This window comes from Zerene cesonia, chromosome 11, assembly GCF_012273895.1.
Source record: "Zerene cesonia ecotype Mississippi chromosome 11, Zerene_cesonia_1.1, whole genome shotgun sequence".
NCBI lineage: Eukaryota > Metazoa > Arthropoda > Insecta > Lepidoptera > Pieridae > Zerene > Zerene cesonia.
Genome location: NC_052112.1, coordinates 3,144,199 through 3,162,050, shown reverse-complemented (window position 1 = coordinate 3,162,050; position 17,852 = coordinate 3,144,199). Strand labels below are relative to the sequence as shown.

Here is a 17,852-nt window from a genome sequence, read left to right as displayed (position 1 = left end):
CTTCTTGAAAGTTCTGAGTCGTACCCGTCTGGAAAGATCGTATGAGGAAGTTGGTTCCATATATAATGTTCCTCGCGGAAAGAATCTTCTTTTGAGGCGCGCAGTAGTAGACTGCCAGCAGCCAAGGAGGTGAGGTCGATATTAAAGTTTATCTAATTAAGACCTACCTACCTACCCTAGGTTATGTAGTAGTCTCTATATGACAGTCTATTGTAATTTTGTTTAAAACCAAGTAATAAATATTGAAATATTTTGAATAAAAAGTACGACAATAAGAAAGGGAAATAAATAATATTTCATAAATACGACAATGAGAAAGAAATAACATCCCATGTACTGAAAAATTTGAATGCATAATAAACTTACACAGGACCTTACACCGATTAACGTCCACCGCAATTTATCATAAACCACCACCTCATCCTACTTGTCCTCTCAAAGCATAGATAAAACTTGCGCAGATAAAAATTCAAATTGAATTCCTTTGAATAAAAAATGCAAACAAAGTAGCGTGCCAACTTATAAAGCTTGGACCGAATATGAAATTTGTTAAACGTTTTAATTAATACTTATAGCTGAAAGTTAGTGCCTTTCTTCTCTATTTGATTGATGTAAATTTACTGAATTATTAACATTATATATTTAAAGGTCAGCGTTGAATATCTAATCTAGGAGTAACTTTTTACGGAATAAATTTATTTTAACTAATTACCTATAATTAGCTATTTGCTTCATGTATTTTATAAAATACTAAATAATTTTCACTATTTTGATTACAAATTGGATTACATTTTTGATAATATTTGATTTGTCGAAGTAGTGGATAGCGTATACGACTACATCGAGAGAACAAAAGAAATGATACTGGAAACTCTCCCGTGGTTCAAAGAGCAGCTTAGTGTACTACTATCAATCAGATCTCAGAAGAACTATCATTATTACTAATTATTAATGTATGTTACATTGCTTATTCATTACACTATAATAAGTTATAACTATTACAATTACCTAAAATAGGATTTTTATTATTTAAATCTACTAGTCTCTCGTCCCGGAGGATTTCTTCTGAGCTGTTCGTGTGTTTTTTTAACAGTTTTATTGAAGACAACGACAAAGCAAAATCAAGAAGAATCGTTCTGGAGTTCTTCAATTGTATAAAAACGAAAAATTATCAGATGTCGATCTGTAAGATGGCAAAGCCCTAGCCCGAGGCGTAACGAATATCTTTAAAACAAACATTTTGAACCAACGACGGCATTATCGTTGATTTGAACCACAACCCATCACTCGACTTCAAGTCAAAGGATGCCAAGAAGTCAGAGAAGATAATTATAACATTTAAGTATAAAATTGAGCGATATTCACAAGGCCAATCTTAATAATACTAACTAAGACTCTTAAAATTAGTGGCTACTAAAGATACTTACGCATCGAATATCTTAGTTCGTTTTTTTACTATTTTGATGCTTTTAATGATTTCAAATTGAAATGGTATTAAAAAAATTGTAAAAGAAGAAAGAAATGCAATCACATAATATACATATATAATTTCAATAACTATAATTACACATAATACTCTGCACTCTCGTTTATGTAAATTGTTTTAAATAAGAATATAATCTCCATTCCCACCTTGGGTTCGTTCCATTGATTAAGTATTTATCCCATTTGAGATCCGATAACCCCATTGGTAAATAGGAAAGGAAACAATTTTACTCATCGTTGGATAAATGACAGGACAATTATAGAAATACGTTCTAAAATTAATCTCTGAGTGATCTTTTCTTAATAAACATTTTTTATAGCGGGCAACTGAGCTAGTGGTTCGCCTGATGTTAAGCGATGCGGGTTAGGGATAAGGAAAGGATTGAGGACTGGAAATAATGAATGGACTGGGAGGGGTGAGAAAAAGGAAACGTGCCTCCGGCTCCCTCACTCACCGTATGAAACCCAGTAGCATGCTACTATTTCACACTGATCTTCTGTGAGGGTGCTACTTTCCCGATGCGAACTTATCCAATTCGCACTGAAACGTGTTCGACTCCCACATTAAAAATGTAAAACACATTAAAGATGCATGTACAAATGGTTAATGAAATAGATATTATGTTTTTTATTTCAAATCTATTACAACTTAAGATACAAATTATTAAATTTGTGCTATATTATATAGAGCTACTATATACAAAAACTACAAAAATCTTTATTGTTATAATATATATGCATACAATACTTAATATATTTACCATTGAAACTTAAGTTTAAGCGGCCAAAAATTTACATCCAAAAACAAATGCAGGTGCTTACTCATATTAGATGTCTTTGCATTATGTAATCTTATAAAATCCTTCCATTCCTTAAAGTTCTGACCAAGGATGAGAGTCCAAGTATCGGACGTGTTTATTCAACGGACACTCTTGTTATATCCAGGAACTGCACGATTAGCGAGCCAGATACCGCGTCAATTTGACGCCTCTCCATGAAATGATAAATATGACCCAGTTGCCACTTTGGCTAGCCCGTGACGTGTTTGTGGCGACCGATACAAACCCACATGTTGTGGGGTGTATAAGCACACGGCATTTTGTGTATACAAAGTGCAGTTTAGGCCCTTGAAGCGTGCCTTGATAAATGACGCCCTTGTTATTTATGCGATAAATGTATCAAGAGCGATGAGTCTGAGGATATTTATGTATATCTGGTTGCTTCGTGCGTGTTAAATCTGTAGAAATATACAGGATATATAGTTTTAGAGTTTTCTTTGAGGAATATTTTAAAAAACATATAGTAATATTAAATCTTATTTAAAACACTGTCACCTTACATAAGTGACCTCTATTGTATTCTTTCTTATTTATGTTTATGTGTCCATAATAACCGTGGTTTATTTATTTCTTTCTTATTTAATCTAAAAGTGTGCAAAGAAGTTTTATCGTATATAGGTACAGTGAAGAAATCTAGAATATTTTGAATTCGTGCAGAATAGAAATAACATTTGAAAACTTTTGGAATGAACGAAATTTATGTTTTGCTATTTTGCATGCAAACTAGCTAGATGGATTTAAATCGCAACATGTAACGTATGATGCGGTAAGAGAGAAAATAGAAAAATAACTGAAGTTGCATTTTTATATACGTATTTTATGAAATAGTCTATTCGTTTTTACGAAAGACTGCATAATTTGGTCGTATTGATTTATAAATCGAGGTCTCTTTTGAAGTTTTAACGAAGTCAATTCGTATAAATTAATCGAATTGATACAAATGGATAATAATTAAAATCATTCATTAACGTCTTGCACTGAGCATATTATTAAATAACTTCCACAGATTTTTATTATTTATTTTGTATCATATTTTATAAACTCTTGCTAGCTAAAGTTCGTAAAACCCAACTATCATTTGTATCTCATTTGTAATGTGTAATATTGGAATACTTTAATGCGTATGTTACAGCTAATTACCCGATTTCCAACGTATACGATTACTATATTATTAATATATTATTACTATATTATTTATTACTATATTATTACTATATTATTACTATATTATTTATCATATTTGTCGGAGGCCTATTTCCTTCTCCTAGACCTTCCCAGTCTTTTCCTTATCCCTTAAAAGCGGGCAGCGCATTCTCAGAGGTCTGAGCCTCTGCGAATGTTCATGGGCAGTGGTGATCGTTTAGCATCAGGCGAACCACCAGCTCAGTTGCCCGCTATGAAAAAAAAATCGTATGCGATTTACAATGCTTTTTCCCTAGTTAACTAGTTGTAACTAAACGCCTTTGTAACAACTAGTTCCAACTAGGGAAATTATTGAAATGGAAACATCGAAAAAGTGATTGGAATTTTTTCGGTTCCCTTAGGAGTTAGGTGTATGATGATATGACTGTAACCATAGTCAAGATTTATTAATCGTTAAGCTTTATAAAACCATATTATGACTCTTTAATAATTATACTGCTTAGGCCTATAAAATTAGTAGGTAGGACCAAAATCGCTTATTGCTTCATTATTCAACCCTCAACAACAAAACATAAAAGCCAATAGTACGTTGTTCATATTCATGACTCGATGAAAGTTATCACTACCTAAATAATTCATACATACGAAAATTTATGACAACAATGTCATAAATCTAAATAAACATAAATAAAATTAATGAAACACGTCGCAACAACGTTCCGGCATTTAATTTGCCGGTACGTTCAGAAAGGTAAATTGGTATAACAATCTGTTCAGTCACGCACCTTTGAAAAGTTACAACCAGTGAAGGGGGCAAATGTAATATATGGTAGAGCAATGAATCCCAAGATTTAATCCTGAATAACAAATAAAACCTAACATCCAATTGTAATCTAAGAAAGAACTAATCGTTTTCAAAAGATTTGTTACCTACACAGTACACGCTCAAGTAGCCTTATAATCATCATATTCCTGGAACTACGTATATGAAAGCATTCTTATTTTTCATGGAAACGTAACGAAAGTACGGACCACTTATACTTACGTTTATGCAGGTTTCAATGGTGTAATTCCTTTTTTATTCTACCGTTTAAATAACATTTTGACCATTCCATTACATTTTTTGTTTTTGAATCCATATTTATTTCGTATGCCATGGTATATTAGCATATAGCAAGAGTACACTTACATCAACATAATGACTACTATTCGCTAACCAACATTACATCACGCAGTACCAGCACATGTAAATAAGTATACAGGATGACCTCATTAAGTTTCACGAGTTAAACCACAGCACTAAAACAGTCGTCTCAATTAATTATTCGCTCCTATAAATCTGCGGCTCCTCGTTATTGAATAGCAGTAATATTATCCCTGTCTCCTCTCATGTCCCAACTCCAAAACCGATGTAGGTCACCGCAGATATTAAACGATTTCGGCTTTGAATTTTGTTTTCTCATATTTTTATTTACGGCTACGTGTAGGTGCCCAGTACTCGAATTACTCTCCCGAATTAAACCATTTTGAGAATATGTGGACTAATTACGTACCATGCTAATTGAACTTGCGCATTGTTTACATGTGACTATTCAATATAAATTGGTACTACTACGTCTTCGTTTTACTGTTAACAATTTTCGAGTAACTATTACAAAATCTGCATCAAGTTTACTGTAGTCAGAATCAATTAATAACTACAAAATTTAATTATTACCTTGAATTTTATATAAAATTATTCTGAAAATATTGAATAAATTAATTATTTACTACTCACTACTACTCTATTAAAAGTATTCACAAACAAACACTAACCTAACCTAATATTAATTTTGAAGCGGTGTTCCTTTACACATATATAATGAATGACTCTTTATATTTCAGGAATAAAATCATAAATACCAAGCAATTACATATGCTAATAGTGCTTTCAGAGTCTAGTGAATCAATGCCGCCATAATCTCAATAGTCCTAGTATAACCAGTGTAAATGCAAATTATACCATGACGCCATCCCCCATTACGACTGTCAGTTCCCATTAGCACAACTCGCAAGCTAAATTTACGATTCGAGTGTTATCTAATTAGGAGAGCGATGCGAAGTAGTACTTGAAAATAAATTTCAAGAACATAGACCAAGACCTGAAAATCTAATCAAATTTTTTTGTTTCTCAACCTACTCTAAGTTTGAATGAGAATTTTAGCGCACTGTCACGTCGGTTATGAAGGATCTTGACATGGAAACATTGTAATTTGCTGAAATTTGGGATACTTTTTATTGTTAATCTGTCATCAAGCTCTCATATATTTGCACGATCAATTCGTGGATATTCCAAAAAAAATATTTTTCCACTTTGATGTCCAAATGTCCTTATTTTACGGATGCTTGGGGGCAGAGAGTCACTTGTCATCCAGGTGTCCGCCTCCTCGTTTATCAACATAAAAATTCTCCAGAAGAATTCGTAAAATTCTTATTTAATACTTACCTTGTTGACAATAATGTATTTTTTACTTTTATGTGCCTTAAGGTTAGATAATTTACTTTGAATTATGATGTCTATCGTTTATAAAAATAACAATACATTACAGTTATTACTTAAAACGTCTAATATAGAAGAAGCAGTAAGGTAAATTGTTGTCCTAACGATGAGCAGGACATTTATTCAAAACTGAAATGTATTTTTTTGGGAATAATTTAATGATTGTGGCAAGATTATGTGTAATTTATTTTTAAACAACATGATTATCTTTCGAGCATACGCTATTTCGTGTATGAATTCACCCTATGTTTCCATGACTGGGTATGTAGGTCACTGAGAAAAATATAATGGATGTCATGCTCGTCATATTTTTGGATCGGACGTGATTTTGATCGGATTTCTGTTTGCATTGAAGTGGAGTATTGTACAACTGCGTGTGAAAAAATACTAGCTAACACGAAAAAATAATGATTTCCTTATTTATTTTTACGTAAATTTAAATGAACTCAGTCAAATTCAGTGTGAACCTATGAATTATAACTAGAGCTATTTTAAGAAATAGTTTTAATTTCTGTATACAATTTAAAAAAAAAGAAGTCTTCAACAGTTACAGAGTACAAGTTACAAAGTAATGAAATCTTATTTCCTTGGCATATGTGCCTCAAAATAAATAAGTATATATTAAAATGACCACTAAGTATGTTCAGGGATAGTAATGTTTTCTTTCGCAATGGAATGGCGAACTTAATATCGTCACTATATATTTATTATCTGAAGTAACCGATCTAAAAATTTAAAAGTGTAGCTTTCAAATGCATAGCTATCTATGCAATGCAATTTCGTTTACAATGCAATTAAGGTGGCAGTAAAACGGATCGCGCGAAATGCTCTCTGCAGGCAATTTAGTAAATGAGCCATTTCAGCATTTTCAAATAAAATACTCATTAAAAATTCCATACACAACGGTTTTCCTTATTCATTTGCCGCGTCGAAAAACTATAGGACGAGAGAACTCTTCAATTAGTTTTCTTTAGTAGATTAATGATCAGCACGGCCAATTTGTCTGTATTGAGTCGAACAAATTGTCTATGGTAATTATGAACTTACTTTTTATAGCAGAAAATCTAGGCAATTCTTGTAAAAAATACACAAAATCATCATTACCATCAACCCATACATGAAACCCTCATCGGAATGAGGGTTCAGGCCATAATCCACCATGCTGACCAAGTGCGGGTGGCATATGTCACAGGTCGAACTTGTAATTCTTCGACATACCGATATTTTTTCATACTTGTCCGGTCTTAAACCCCTGACTCTTTGATTTAAGCCCGGGGTATTAGCCACCTAAAAAATACTGTTCATGTATCAATAGTAATTATTGATATATAAATGAACATTAGGTAATCTAATATTTCAGAAGTCCAAACATAACCGCATATAATATATGGTTGTGTTTGGCCCTTTTTTACACCTGGCACTATATGAAAGTACTAATGATACACCTAAACAGGTGCTACGAAAAAGATGACTTCGATGATTTATTTCTACAGGATAGAAGTAGGAATGAAAAGTTCACAATCGGTTACGTTATCGCAAGCGTCAGTACAGTCGTTGTATTGTAGATTAACAACATTGATACACAAACCACGATCATAGGGGCGTGCTGTTTTTAGGTACTATCTATATTCATTAGGTATATACAATTTGCAGTATGGAATAGCTTATAAAGATAACATATTCACAATATATTAAGATATTATAAGAGAATCGAATTATCAAATCTCTTAGGGGAAAATGTTTCCCGAGATTAGGTAAACAACTCTATCCTTAAGCACATTTAATAAACTGAAAAATCATTACGACTTATTGATTTATTAACATTGAACCGCTGTGAATTTTATGTTATCACAAGTCTTCCGTGGAAACATTCATTGCTATTCATATACATAGATATAAAAGCATTAATATTGTGCGTATTGAGGAAAAGGGGTGAAATAAGAAACGTCGCCTACAGGCATATCGACTAGAAATTGGCGAGGAATACCGAAGCCTCTAGAAAGTTCGTTGAATCGCCAAGTTTGTCCCTTTATGTATGCAAACGTTTTATACGACATAATTGGATCTAAGTTTGATTTTCAGTCATCTCTATTAAATTTTTGATAACTGCGTTAATCTTAAAATTAAAATTTAACAATAATCAGATCAACGAGAAATCGAGAACTTAGATTACATTTATGTTTTAATCATCGATATTTTGAACGTGCCTGTCAAAATTTAATTAAATAAGCAATCCTTCATAAAGTGAGCGTGTTCAATAATCTAGAGTGCGAATTCAGTGCCGTTTTTTTATCATTTACGAAATTTCTCTCGTCAAAACTAGGAAGGATATGAACACTTGTACAAAGTGGTGTATGTATTATGTAGGACATAATAAAGCCTTAAGATGTTATTATCATTCAGCTCTCAAAGCGGAAAACGTTCCAATAAAGAAACTTTAATTTATTTGGCACACCTACTTGTAAAAAATTCATTGAAATTTAATTACATAAGTGAGTACTTTGAAATCCTTATTATAATATGTTATATAAGCTTTCGGCATTCGTCAATTAGTATTAGGAGTTATTATAATAATTGCAACGAGAATAAAAATTTTCAAAAGTAGATAATGAATATCTGCTTAACCCATAGACTTCCAGTGAATTGCAATTAAAAAGAACAAAACATTAAATAACGCCGCACTATGTTCAGTTTAAAAGCGTCTACTTAGTTGTGCAAGCAAATTTTGCAACTGTCCCATAATAGTTATGGGACTTCAGTAACTTTGAAATGTAACATTATTATAAAATTACGCTGTACACGTATATACATATATAATTTTATATACTTTTATAGAGACTAGTGTCATTAAATAGTTGATCCTTGACTATCCTATTGGATTGTATTAGAAGGCATATCACGACGATAACCAATATATGTCATATTATTTTATTTTATCATACGTGACTGTGTTTCTGACGACGGTCAAATGTGTAACACGGTTAAAGCTTCTACGAATGCCCACTTTTATCCTAAACTCAATATTTTTTTTATAATTGAAACTTTATCAATATATTTAGTTGTTTTTATTTTAATTTTAGGACTTTTTAGTAAATATGAGTAATCAAAGTAAGTAAAATATATTTGTATTTATTCACTATAAGAGGATCATTGAAGATCTATAGTATTTTGCTGTATAAAATCGATTTTAATTGAGATATTAGATTTCAATGGAGGTTAGTTAGATTTTAATTATGATTACAGTAGTAACAAATATTTTTAAAAGGAGCGACGTGATTCTCTAATCAATTCTTGGATTTTGAAATAATCTTGTACTGTTATGCATAGTGATTTATAGTCACCTAACACCGATATCAAAAACGCTATATGAACTTTGGTTAAAGCTGCTTAGCCATACATTTACTCAGGGTATAAAAACAAACATCGCGCGAGTTTGGGTTAATCCGTAAATCCACAACGACAATAAGATTACGCGTTTATTATAAATATTAGATAGTCTTTTAATGAAAAGAATCAAAATCAGAAAATTTAATTTGTTACACTGAAAGGCTTGATATAAAATAACGCAGTCCAGTAATTGTAGGAAAATTAAATTAGTTTCGCAGCTTAATTTTTTTTATTTCATTTCAAAACGCCTATTCCTGGTAACTCTTTTTTACACGCTTTTGTTAGAATTTCATCATCTTTTATTAGTTTATCTTATTATGCTGATTGTAGCTCTCTATAGACTAAATGAGAGAGAGTGAATTTAGTTGACTTTGTCATTAAATCGCGCGTTTTTTTTATATTTATGTAGACATAAAAATAAAAAACGGTTTTCGGTTCAAAATGAAGCATACCTGGATGATTCTAAGACGGAAATCCTCCGTCTTTCAACAGTATTAACTATCATCAAAACTGAAAGAAACGAATGCTAGGCATATATCGAATTATATTTATCGCCGAACCATAATACATAATTGAGAACCTGAGAGAAAATTTATTAGAAAAAATAAAAATGAAAGCAAACAATCCCGATTTTCTGTAAACACGTCGATTAAAACATATACTTAAACTTTACATGAAATGAGTTTTGATATCTAATCTTTTCCAAAAAAGCTATGCAGTTGTATGCAACGCTATAAAAAAATGTATAAAATAATGGCTACAACGCATTCATAGCGGGCTTGCGGGGCTTGACTTAATTACAGCTGGCCCACTTCGACACTACATGTGAAATTGTCGCATTCATTTTCTAGCATTCATTAACTCTGTACGAGCTTATTGAAAATGATAAAACATTAACTTAGAAATATGAATGTATTTGTAGGTGTTTTAGTAAATTTATATTGCATGGTGGAAATAATCCGTGTAGATTTTTTTAAATTACAATTGGTGGTTACTATATATTTAAATATCAATAACTAAACGACAAAACATATTTAGATTCTTACATATTTATTCCGAATGTAGAGGCGAGCAATTGCTTTTATATCTATAATTACAAAATTCCCGAGTCCCAGTGTTTCAAACTTAAACATTTATTAAATTTATATATTCAACTAGACTTCGAAGCGCTTTTGAATCGTCTAAATAAGGAAAAATAATAATTTACCGCACATTTACAGTAAGCAAACTTCTCAAAACGGCTTTTGAGAGGATATTATGGCAGAAAAATATTTGCTAGGTCAGATATTAACTATTATACGTTATGATGTCATAATATATTTACACAGCCTACTGTGTAAATATATGTTGTTACTGTTACTCGTAATCTCTCATACTTTAATTAATCATAAATCAAGATGCATGAGCTTTATTACTATTACGTTTTAAATTATGAAATTCTTTGAAACAGTCAAAAGACCAATCTTTTGAAAAATAATTTAAGTGGAAAATTCGTTTCAGCATACATTTTCATCGCGTCCATCTCGTCGCATTCCCGTTGAACAAAGCTTTCATGCCATTGCTTTAATTAAAGTATCGTTAAGCCTTTAAAGTACTTTTTTATATATTAATAAATAGATAACTAAGGTTTATAAGATGACCCATAACCAATATATGTGTTTTTTGACTAGGTTGCTGTTTTTAAAGTAAGGCTCCTGAAGGTTCCATGTATTTTAGAATTTCAAAGTAGTTGTATCTCATAATGGAACTTGCCCAAAAACTTTTGGATAGAAGCCAAATTTAACACATAACCATAATATGTATAATATTAAAAGTGCTTACATTAGCGAAACTTTACAAGTACACACGCGAATTTCCTTTAAAATCCGTTAAAAAGTTTTTAATTTCTAAATGTATAATACTCGCGTGAAATCAAACACAAGAAAATACTATTATGAAATATTCTTAAATATAGATACTTTTATACATAGTTTTACGGAATGAAGGTAGCATAAATTGAATATTTTTGTTTCCATGAATATCAAAATATTAATTTACGTTTCATTGTTACCGTACTCCTTTGTACTCAAATTCATTGTTTTTGAGAAGTATTATAGACAACACTTGCATTAACCCAATTTCAGTAACGCAAGGTTCTGCACAGGATTTATATTGTTTCGTCGTGAATTTATCGTTATAACTTCGATGTTGGAATACACCTGGAGATAAGTGTCCAATTGGGAATGCATAGCTGTGCAACGTTTGCTATTTTATTTTTATTGTATTTTATATTTGGCACTTTGTAACTTGAAACAAATATTCTCGGGAATCGTTTGAAAATACTATTGAAATGTGTTGTGTTTTGTAAGCCTTATATTTGTACTTTTATTTTAAAAAGAACTTGAAATTTTTAAATCATAATTATATGAATTCTTAGCTAACTCAATTAGCATTTGAATTGAAGAATTTATTTCTCCATATAACGCTTCGAATCCCAACGCATGCCTATAATTGAAGCTGTAGATTTTTTTTTTTTGATGTTGAAAACCCTGAAGGTTTTTAGAGTTGAAAAAAAAACTACATAACAACCTTTCTTAAAGCAGACAGGCAAGCAACTTTGTCGACTTTTACGTTTACCATAGCAAGCTTGATTTAAGTATTCAAATAAATGTATCTTATAATGGTAAATTAATCAATTGAATAAAAATCCATCAAGACACAAATCTATTAAATCCTCATCAAATCGCAATAAACGATGAACCGCCCTGAGCATAGATAAAGAGATTCCATTCCGGAGACAAAGGACGTTTAGATCTTTGTTCCTAATAGACAGTGACGCAAATTTCCCATTCGGCAAACTTTTGTAGAGGAAATTCAACGTCAGTCGTCCAAATAGAGACCCGCTGTCGTTCACTACCACACATGCTACACTGAACACAACCAATTAATAGCCGTAGGAGTTCAAAGCGGGATATGAATACAATTATTGACGGTTTCGAGCTTCGCCTAAAATGATACGGTGAAAACTCTGCAGAGAAAAGTTATATATATTTTGTGAATTCAAATATATTTCTAGCAGCTTTCATGGAGGAATAATGTTGTATATTACTTCTTGTTATATCTTTTTGCTGATTTACTTTAATAGTATACTGTTACTTGAAAGAATGATTTGCATAGAAAACGTGTTTATAGTTTATACAGGAAAACTGTATTTCCTCAGTTAAAATATTCTAGTGCTATCAGCAAAAGAGAAAAATGGATCTTTTGTAATTGATATTTTGTTCCGTGACCAGGGCGAGACAAGGTTGATATTTATTAAGTTATTCCGCGAGTAAAGGGCATAAAATTCATTTCATTAAAACCTTTTGCAATTTTTAAAATCAATGCTGCTATTGCACGTAAAGTTTCCGAGAGTATCTGGGCTAGATGACAATACAATGTCAATTGAATAAGGTCGAATTGGAACCAGGTGTTTTAGTTTATTTAAAACGTTTGGAGTTTTATGATAAAGTTATATTAAATACGCAATTGATTATCAAATAATTGAATGTCTTGAGTGAGAACAAGAAAAGTGTATTAGAAACGCATGTACGCTCCATTAAGCTGGTTTCCTCTAACGTCCATCGATTATGTTGATGTACTTACTCCTTGTTAATTATGTTACCACTTACAACATTCTGTACCTATCTATAAGTTTCATATCGCTCTATTCTAAAACTGAAGTTTCTAAATATTTATTGTTAAGAAACAGTTTTATAGTCTAAAGCCAATAGTTATAAAAAATTTCTAACAATTTGATTCTTAGGTATAAGCTAAGTTTAGACTAGCAAAGTTAGTTAGCTAATATAATATATATAAGTTTAAAAACCATTGTATAAATGCAATCTGAAATTTAGAAGTTTTGTATTTGATTAGGTCTAAAGTGACTTTATCATGTTTTTGATTGGAATTTGAAAGAAACCGCTGAATTTTAAAGATCTTAAATAGATATCCAATTGAGTTTTTTAAGTGAGTTGAGTGTAAGAGCTGGAGCACGGATTAAGCCAGCTTCCACCGCAAGGAAGGTACTGCACCCCCACAGACGATCGGCGTGAAATAGTAGCATGCTACTCTGTTTCGATCGGTGAGTGGGGGAGCCGGAGGCCCATAACCTTTTTCCTCACCCTTCCCCGTCCATTCCTTCGTACCGTCTTCAATATTTTTCTTATCCTGTAACCCTTAAAAGCGGGCAATGTATTTCGCGACACTATCTCTGCAAATGTTCCTGGACGGTGGTGATCGTTTATCAATACCACCAGCTCAGCTATGTCCACTCTCAAATGAAAACACACACACATAAACTCATAAAATTTACTATTTTATTGATTATTGATAAATTTGAAAATCTCTTTCCGTATGTCGCTTCTTCCCGGTTTAACTACTGAGTTTTTTAAGTTTTATCACATTTAGTAAAATTGCATTCTGTTACATACTATATATATGTTTTGCATAATACCTCTTCTTTATAATATTCTGATTATTAGATTCAGATTACAAGCTGATAACATAATCTATTACAATTTAATAATACGATTCCAATGCGACGGAAACGTTTGTTAATTTCGTTTGTTTATTCCACGCTGTGTGTCTATTTAAGATAAAATTATTGTTTCTGTACTTGACATACAGCGACGACGGATCATTTGTTTTGTTTGAAGATTTCTGTTTTATCTGTTACACGTTTCATATTAAGTCATTGTCATCCTCTGCGTCCTGACGATTCAATTAATTTGAACAATTACAACATTTCTATACAGTTTGGTCATTATCCCAGCTACTGTTGGTAGCAATATCAATCAGAATATTATATCTGGAAGATAATATGTTTATTGAATGATTCTTCTTTACAATAAAGGTCAACGTGAGATAAATCCTAAATACACAATATAATATACGCTGATTTATTTCTTTTTAATGTGAAACATTTTTTCTGTTTATAAATATAAATATTTTTATGTTTTCACAATTGTATTATTGAACACAATAAAAATGGTTTGATTGTGAGATCTCAACCAAACTGTGCAAATTTATTTTATTCTGTACTAGTTTCTAATTTGTATTATAACAAATTTAATTATTTTAAATGATAAATATATTATAGACTATCTGCTAGTCTCACCTTTCCTAGTCTGGACTTAAAATAAAAAAGATTATTCGGTAAAGATGTATCAACTGCTAAATGGTCAAATATGTTTTTAAATCGGTCGAGTAGTTTAGGTTGTTAATAGCAACAAAAAAATCATTTTTTTCCTATTTATACTATCAGTATAGTTACTAGCATAGTATTGCATTATCTGTGGCTTTCCACACTATAATTCAATCGGCTAAAGAATTTGTTTGCCTGTTTTGTAATGCGCTAGTCTCAAAAACTACACGATTTCCAAAAATCTTTCGCCGTTAGACGTGTACATTTGCTTATGAATGCTTTAGGCTATATATACCGCGGGCGAATCCGGGCCGGACAGTTAGTCATGAATAAACGTCATTTCAATTTGGGAATAAAAGGTCGAGTAAACACTTGTACCATCCAAGATCCTTATACGAGGTCTTTGTTCAGAAAACCCTCTCTAATGATACCTTTCCACGGAATGAACATGGTGTGTAAGCTTTTCAACTTTTTGACCTTCAAGCCTCTCTCTTAATTACTAATACATCAGCATTAATCTTCTTGTTCTTTATTTCCATATAGAGACGTTGAACGTTTATTTATGTGGTAATTCGCTATTGAAAAGGCATTTCTCGTGAAGAAATGTATTTTTCTTTTTAGTTTAATATTACTGATTGTTTTTTTTTTTAATACAATGGAAAAAATCCTCTTATTATTTAATGTATTGTGACTAATCATAATAAATTTCTCAAACGTTTTCATTACATACCTTTTCTTTTATATGTTGTGTCAATAAGTTCTTAATAAGTTCTACTTTAACGAACGATATATTATAAAAAAAGCAAAGATTTGAATGCTAGTTAATAAAGTCCCTACTATTAGTAGCTACATCATTACAACATAGACCACTTCTCTTTTGGTGGGTATATAATATTATTATGAAAGGAAAGGAAAAGTAATAAATTATAAGAAAGGTACAATGATTCCTTTTAGCATATAGCCAAAAGACGACCGAAGTAATAAATTCAGAGGGCGAACGTTTCGAGTTTTTGAGTGGCGTCCATATTGAATTTATGTCGAGACTGAGCCACGGTCGAGTACCTACCTACCGTGATAACCGCTAACTCAAAAATTGCTTGCTAAAGAAACTACGCTCAATTAATATTCTGCTTAAAGGCAACAATTTATAATAATAAAACCACAGAAACAAATTATCAGTTAGGACGGTTAGTCACCAAACAACTGATTGACTGTGATAAGTAATTTGAAATAATAAATATTTTATATTCTCTTCAAAAAAGCTATTGTTGCCCATATTAAAACTGTATCCTCTCAAATTATGAAACTATTTCTTATCTGAGCTTTCCTATATTCAAATATGCAATAATTGTTTACGTAGATATTGTATATGGTAACTTAAAATGTGAACAAATGACCTATGTGAGCCCTTTACCACTTCATTAAACTCTCTTCTTCACGCTGATCACTTGAAAATAGGTTATGCATATAAATAGGTCGAGAAATCTTTAAATACTTCCTTTAATTTTAGAAATTTATATACAGATCACACATTGAGAAAATGTCATATACTGTAATATACCTACCTTGTCACGTCATGTTATTTTTAGTTTTATTATTTTTTTTTTCTTCTTTATTTCAATAAGTTTTAACTATTTGCCAGTGTCAAGTTTAAAAATTATCCTTTTCACATATTATAAAGGAAAAGATAATTAAAATTAAAGATAATATAAATTATGATTTAGCTGTTATCCACCCAAAAAGGTAACATAAACCTAAATGCGCATCAAAAAGCTTTCTTAACATTTCAATATCGGACTTTTGAAGTTCTGAATAAAGGCCGAAGTCAAAACTTACTAATTAAAATTAATGTTAATATTTAAGTACCATACAAAGTATCTTCATTACAATTCTGAGTGTAAATAATAATTATCTACCATTTCTTCCGATAAAGATAGAATAGAGATAAGAAATTATTCATATTATTTTATTATTATACAACTTTATGCAATTTTGTTTTGATGCGTTCTATAAAATGATTTTGTTCAGGTATTGGATTGTTAAGGGTCCACAGACATTGATACTCCTCCACAACGGCTGGAACGATTCTCACGAAATCTCTACTTTTCATACCCCTAAATGATAAGAGTAAGGCAGAACAGCGTTTGCCAGATCAGCTAGTTTTATTATAAAAGATATTATTTATGCACAAGCGAATAGCCAAAGGGCTTTAATTTTTTATTATTAATTAAAAAACTTCGTAGAAATTAATTGCGAAGGTTACTAATTGTACCTCTGTCGCGAGGAAACTGCATTTAATTAAGGTAGGGACGCAAATACTTACTGCCACTTCTAAAGAGACAAAGAGCAGATGTCAAATTGCAAAGTTCCAATGCCACACTTTAATACAAAGGCGAATATCAATTATAACATTCTGTTAAACAGAACAATGCCAGTGTTATTGTTATGTATCTATGTTTTTTGTATGAATTTGTTCTTTCATGGAGAATCTATATATATTTTGACTCTTCACATTTTCTTACTATAATTGCTCAGATGGCGTCATAAGTATGAAATTTCGTTAGCAGGAAGGTACTTTCTTTGTGTATAACAGCACATTAAATCAATAATAAAAATATTACATATACAATCATGATTTGACATTCACGTGTCAAGAACGTAAAGTATAACGTTAAAGTTGAAAAAATATTTCAACATTCGAAAATTATATGCGATCGAATCTAGAAAACTGCGGGTCAATTGGTATAAGTAAATTCATCTTCTTATGTAATATCTAGGACAAAGTCTATCTGTTTGGTATAAAATTCTTTTTAATTCTATACATATAAAAAGTTCCAAGTTTTAAACAAAGCCAGTGAATTTGGGTTATACTTAGATACATAAAAACCGTAATTACAAGCAAAGCTTAAAATATGATATGATTTTCTATACCGTCTGTTCATCTTTCTTCGTATGACTTCACAGCTTGTTAAAAGCGACTCCGATGAATCTAAATAATTAATTTAAGTAAATTTTGTCAACAGTTCATCAGCGAGTGAGCTAATCTCGCGGCGTGGTGTGTTCTCACGAAGACAATATGGGTCCGTGGAGCAGGTAATTCATTCTAATTTTCTTAATTAGTAATTTGTGTAGGTGACAATGCTACGACTGTTTTTTTTTTTGCTTACATTCCAGTAAAATAAAAAAAAAAACAACAATTTAAATTTGCACCAGTATTCCGAAAATGACATCATTAAAAAACCTTTTACATATACCTACATGAACCATGCTATTTTGTAGCTGTCATATTGTATAG

At 31.2% G+C, this 17,852-nt stretch overlaps 1 protein-coding gene across 4 annotated transcripts in view; it reads left to right on the top strand.

The window, feature by feature from the left end:
- The window catches only part of LOC119830246 (GTPase-activating Rap/Ran-GAP domain-like protein 3), a 114,996-nt gene that overhangs the window by 71,274 nt on the left and 25,870 nt on the right, over positions 1-17,852 (top strand). For all 4 annotated transcript variants that reach the window (XM_038353185.1, XM_038353187.1, XM_038353186.1 and 1 more), the window contains one exon: positions 17,581-17,650. In XM_038353185.1, coding sequence (XP_038209113.1) covers positions 17,581-17,650 — 70 coding nt within the window. The remainder of the gene's footprint in view (positions 1-17,580; positions 17,651-17,852) is intronic.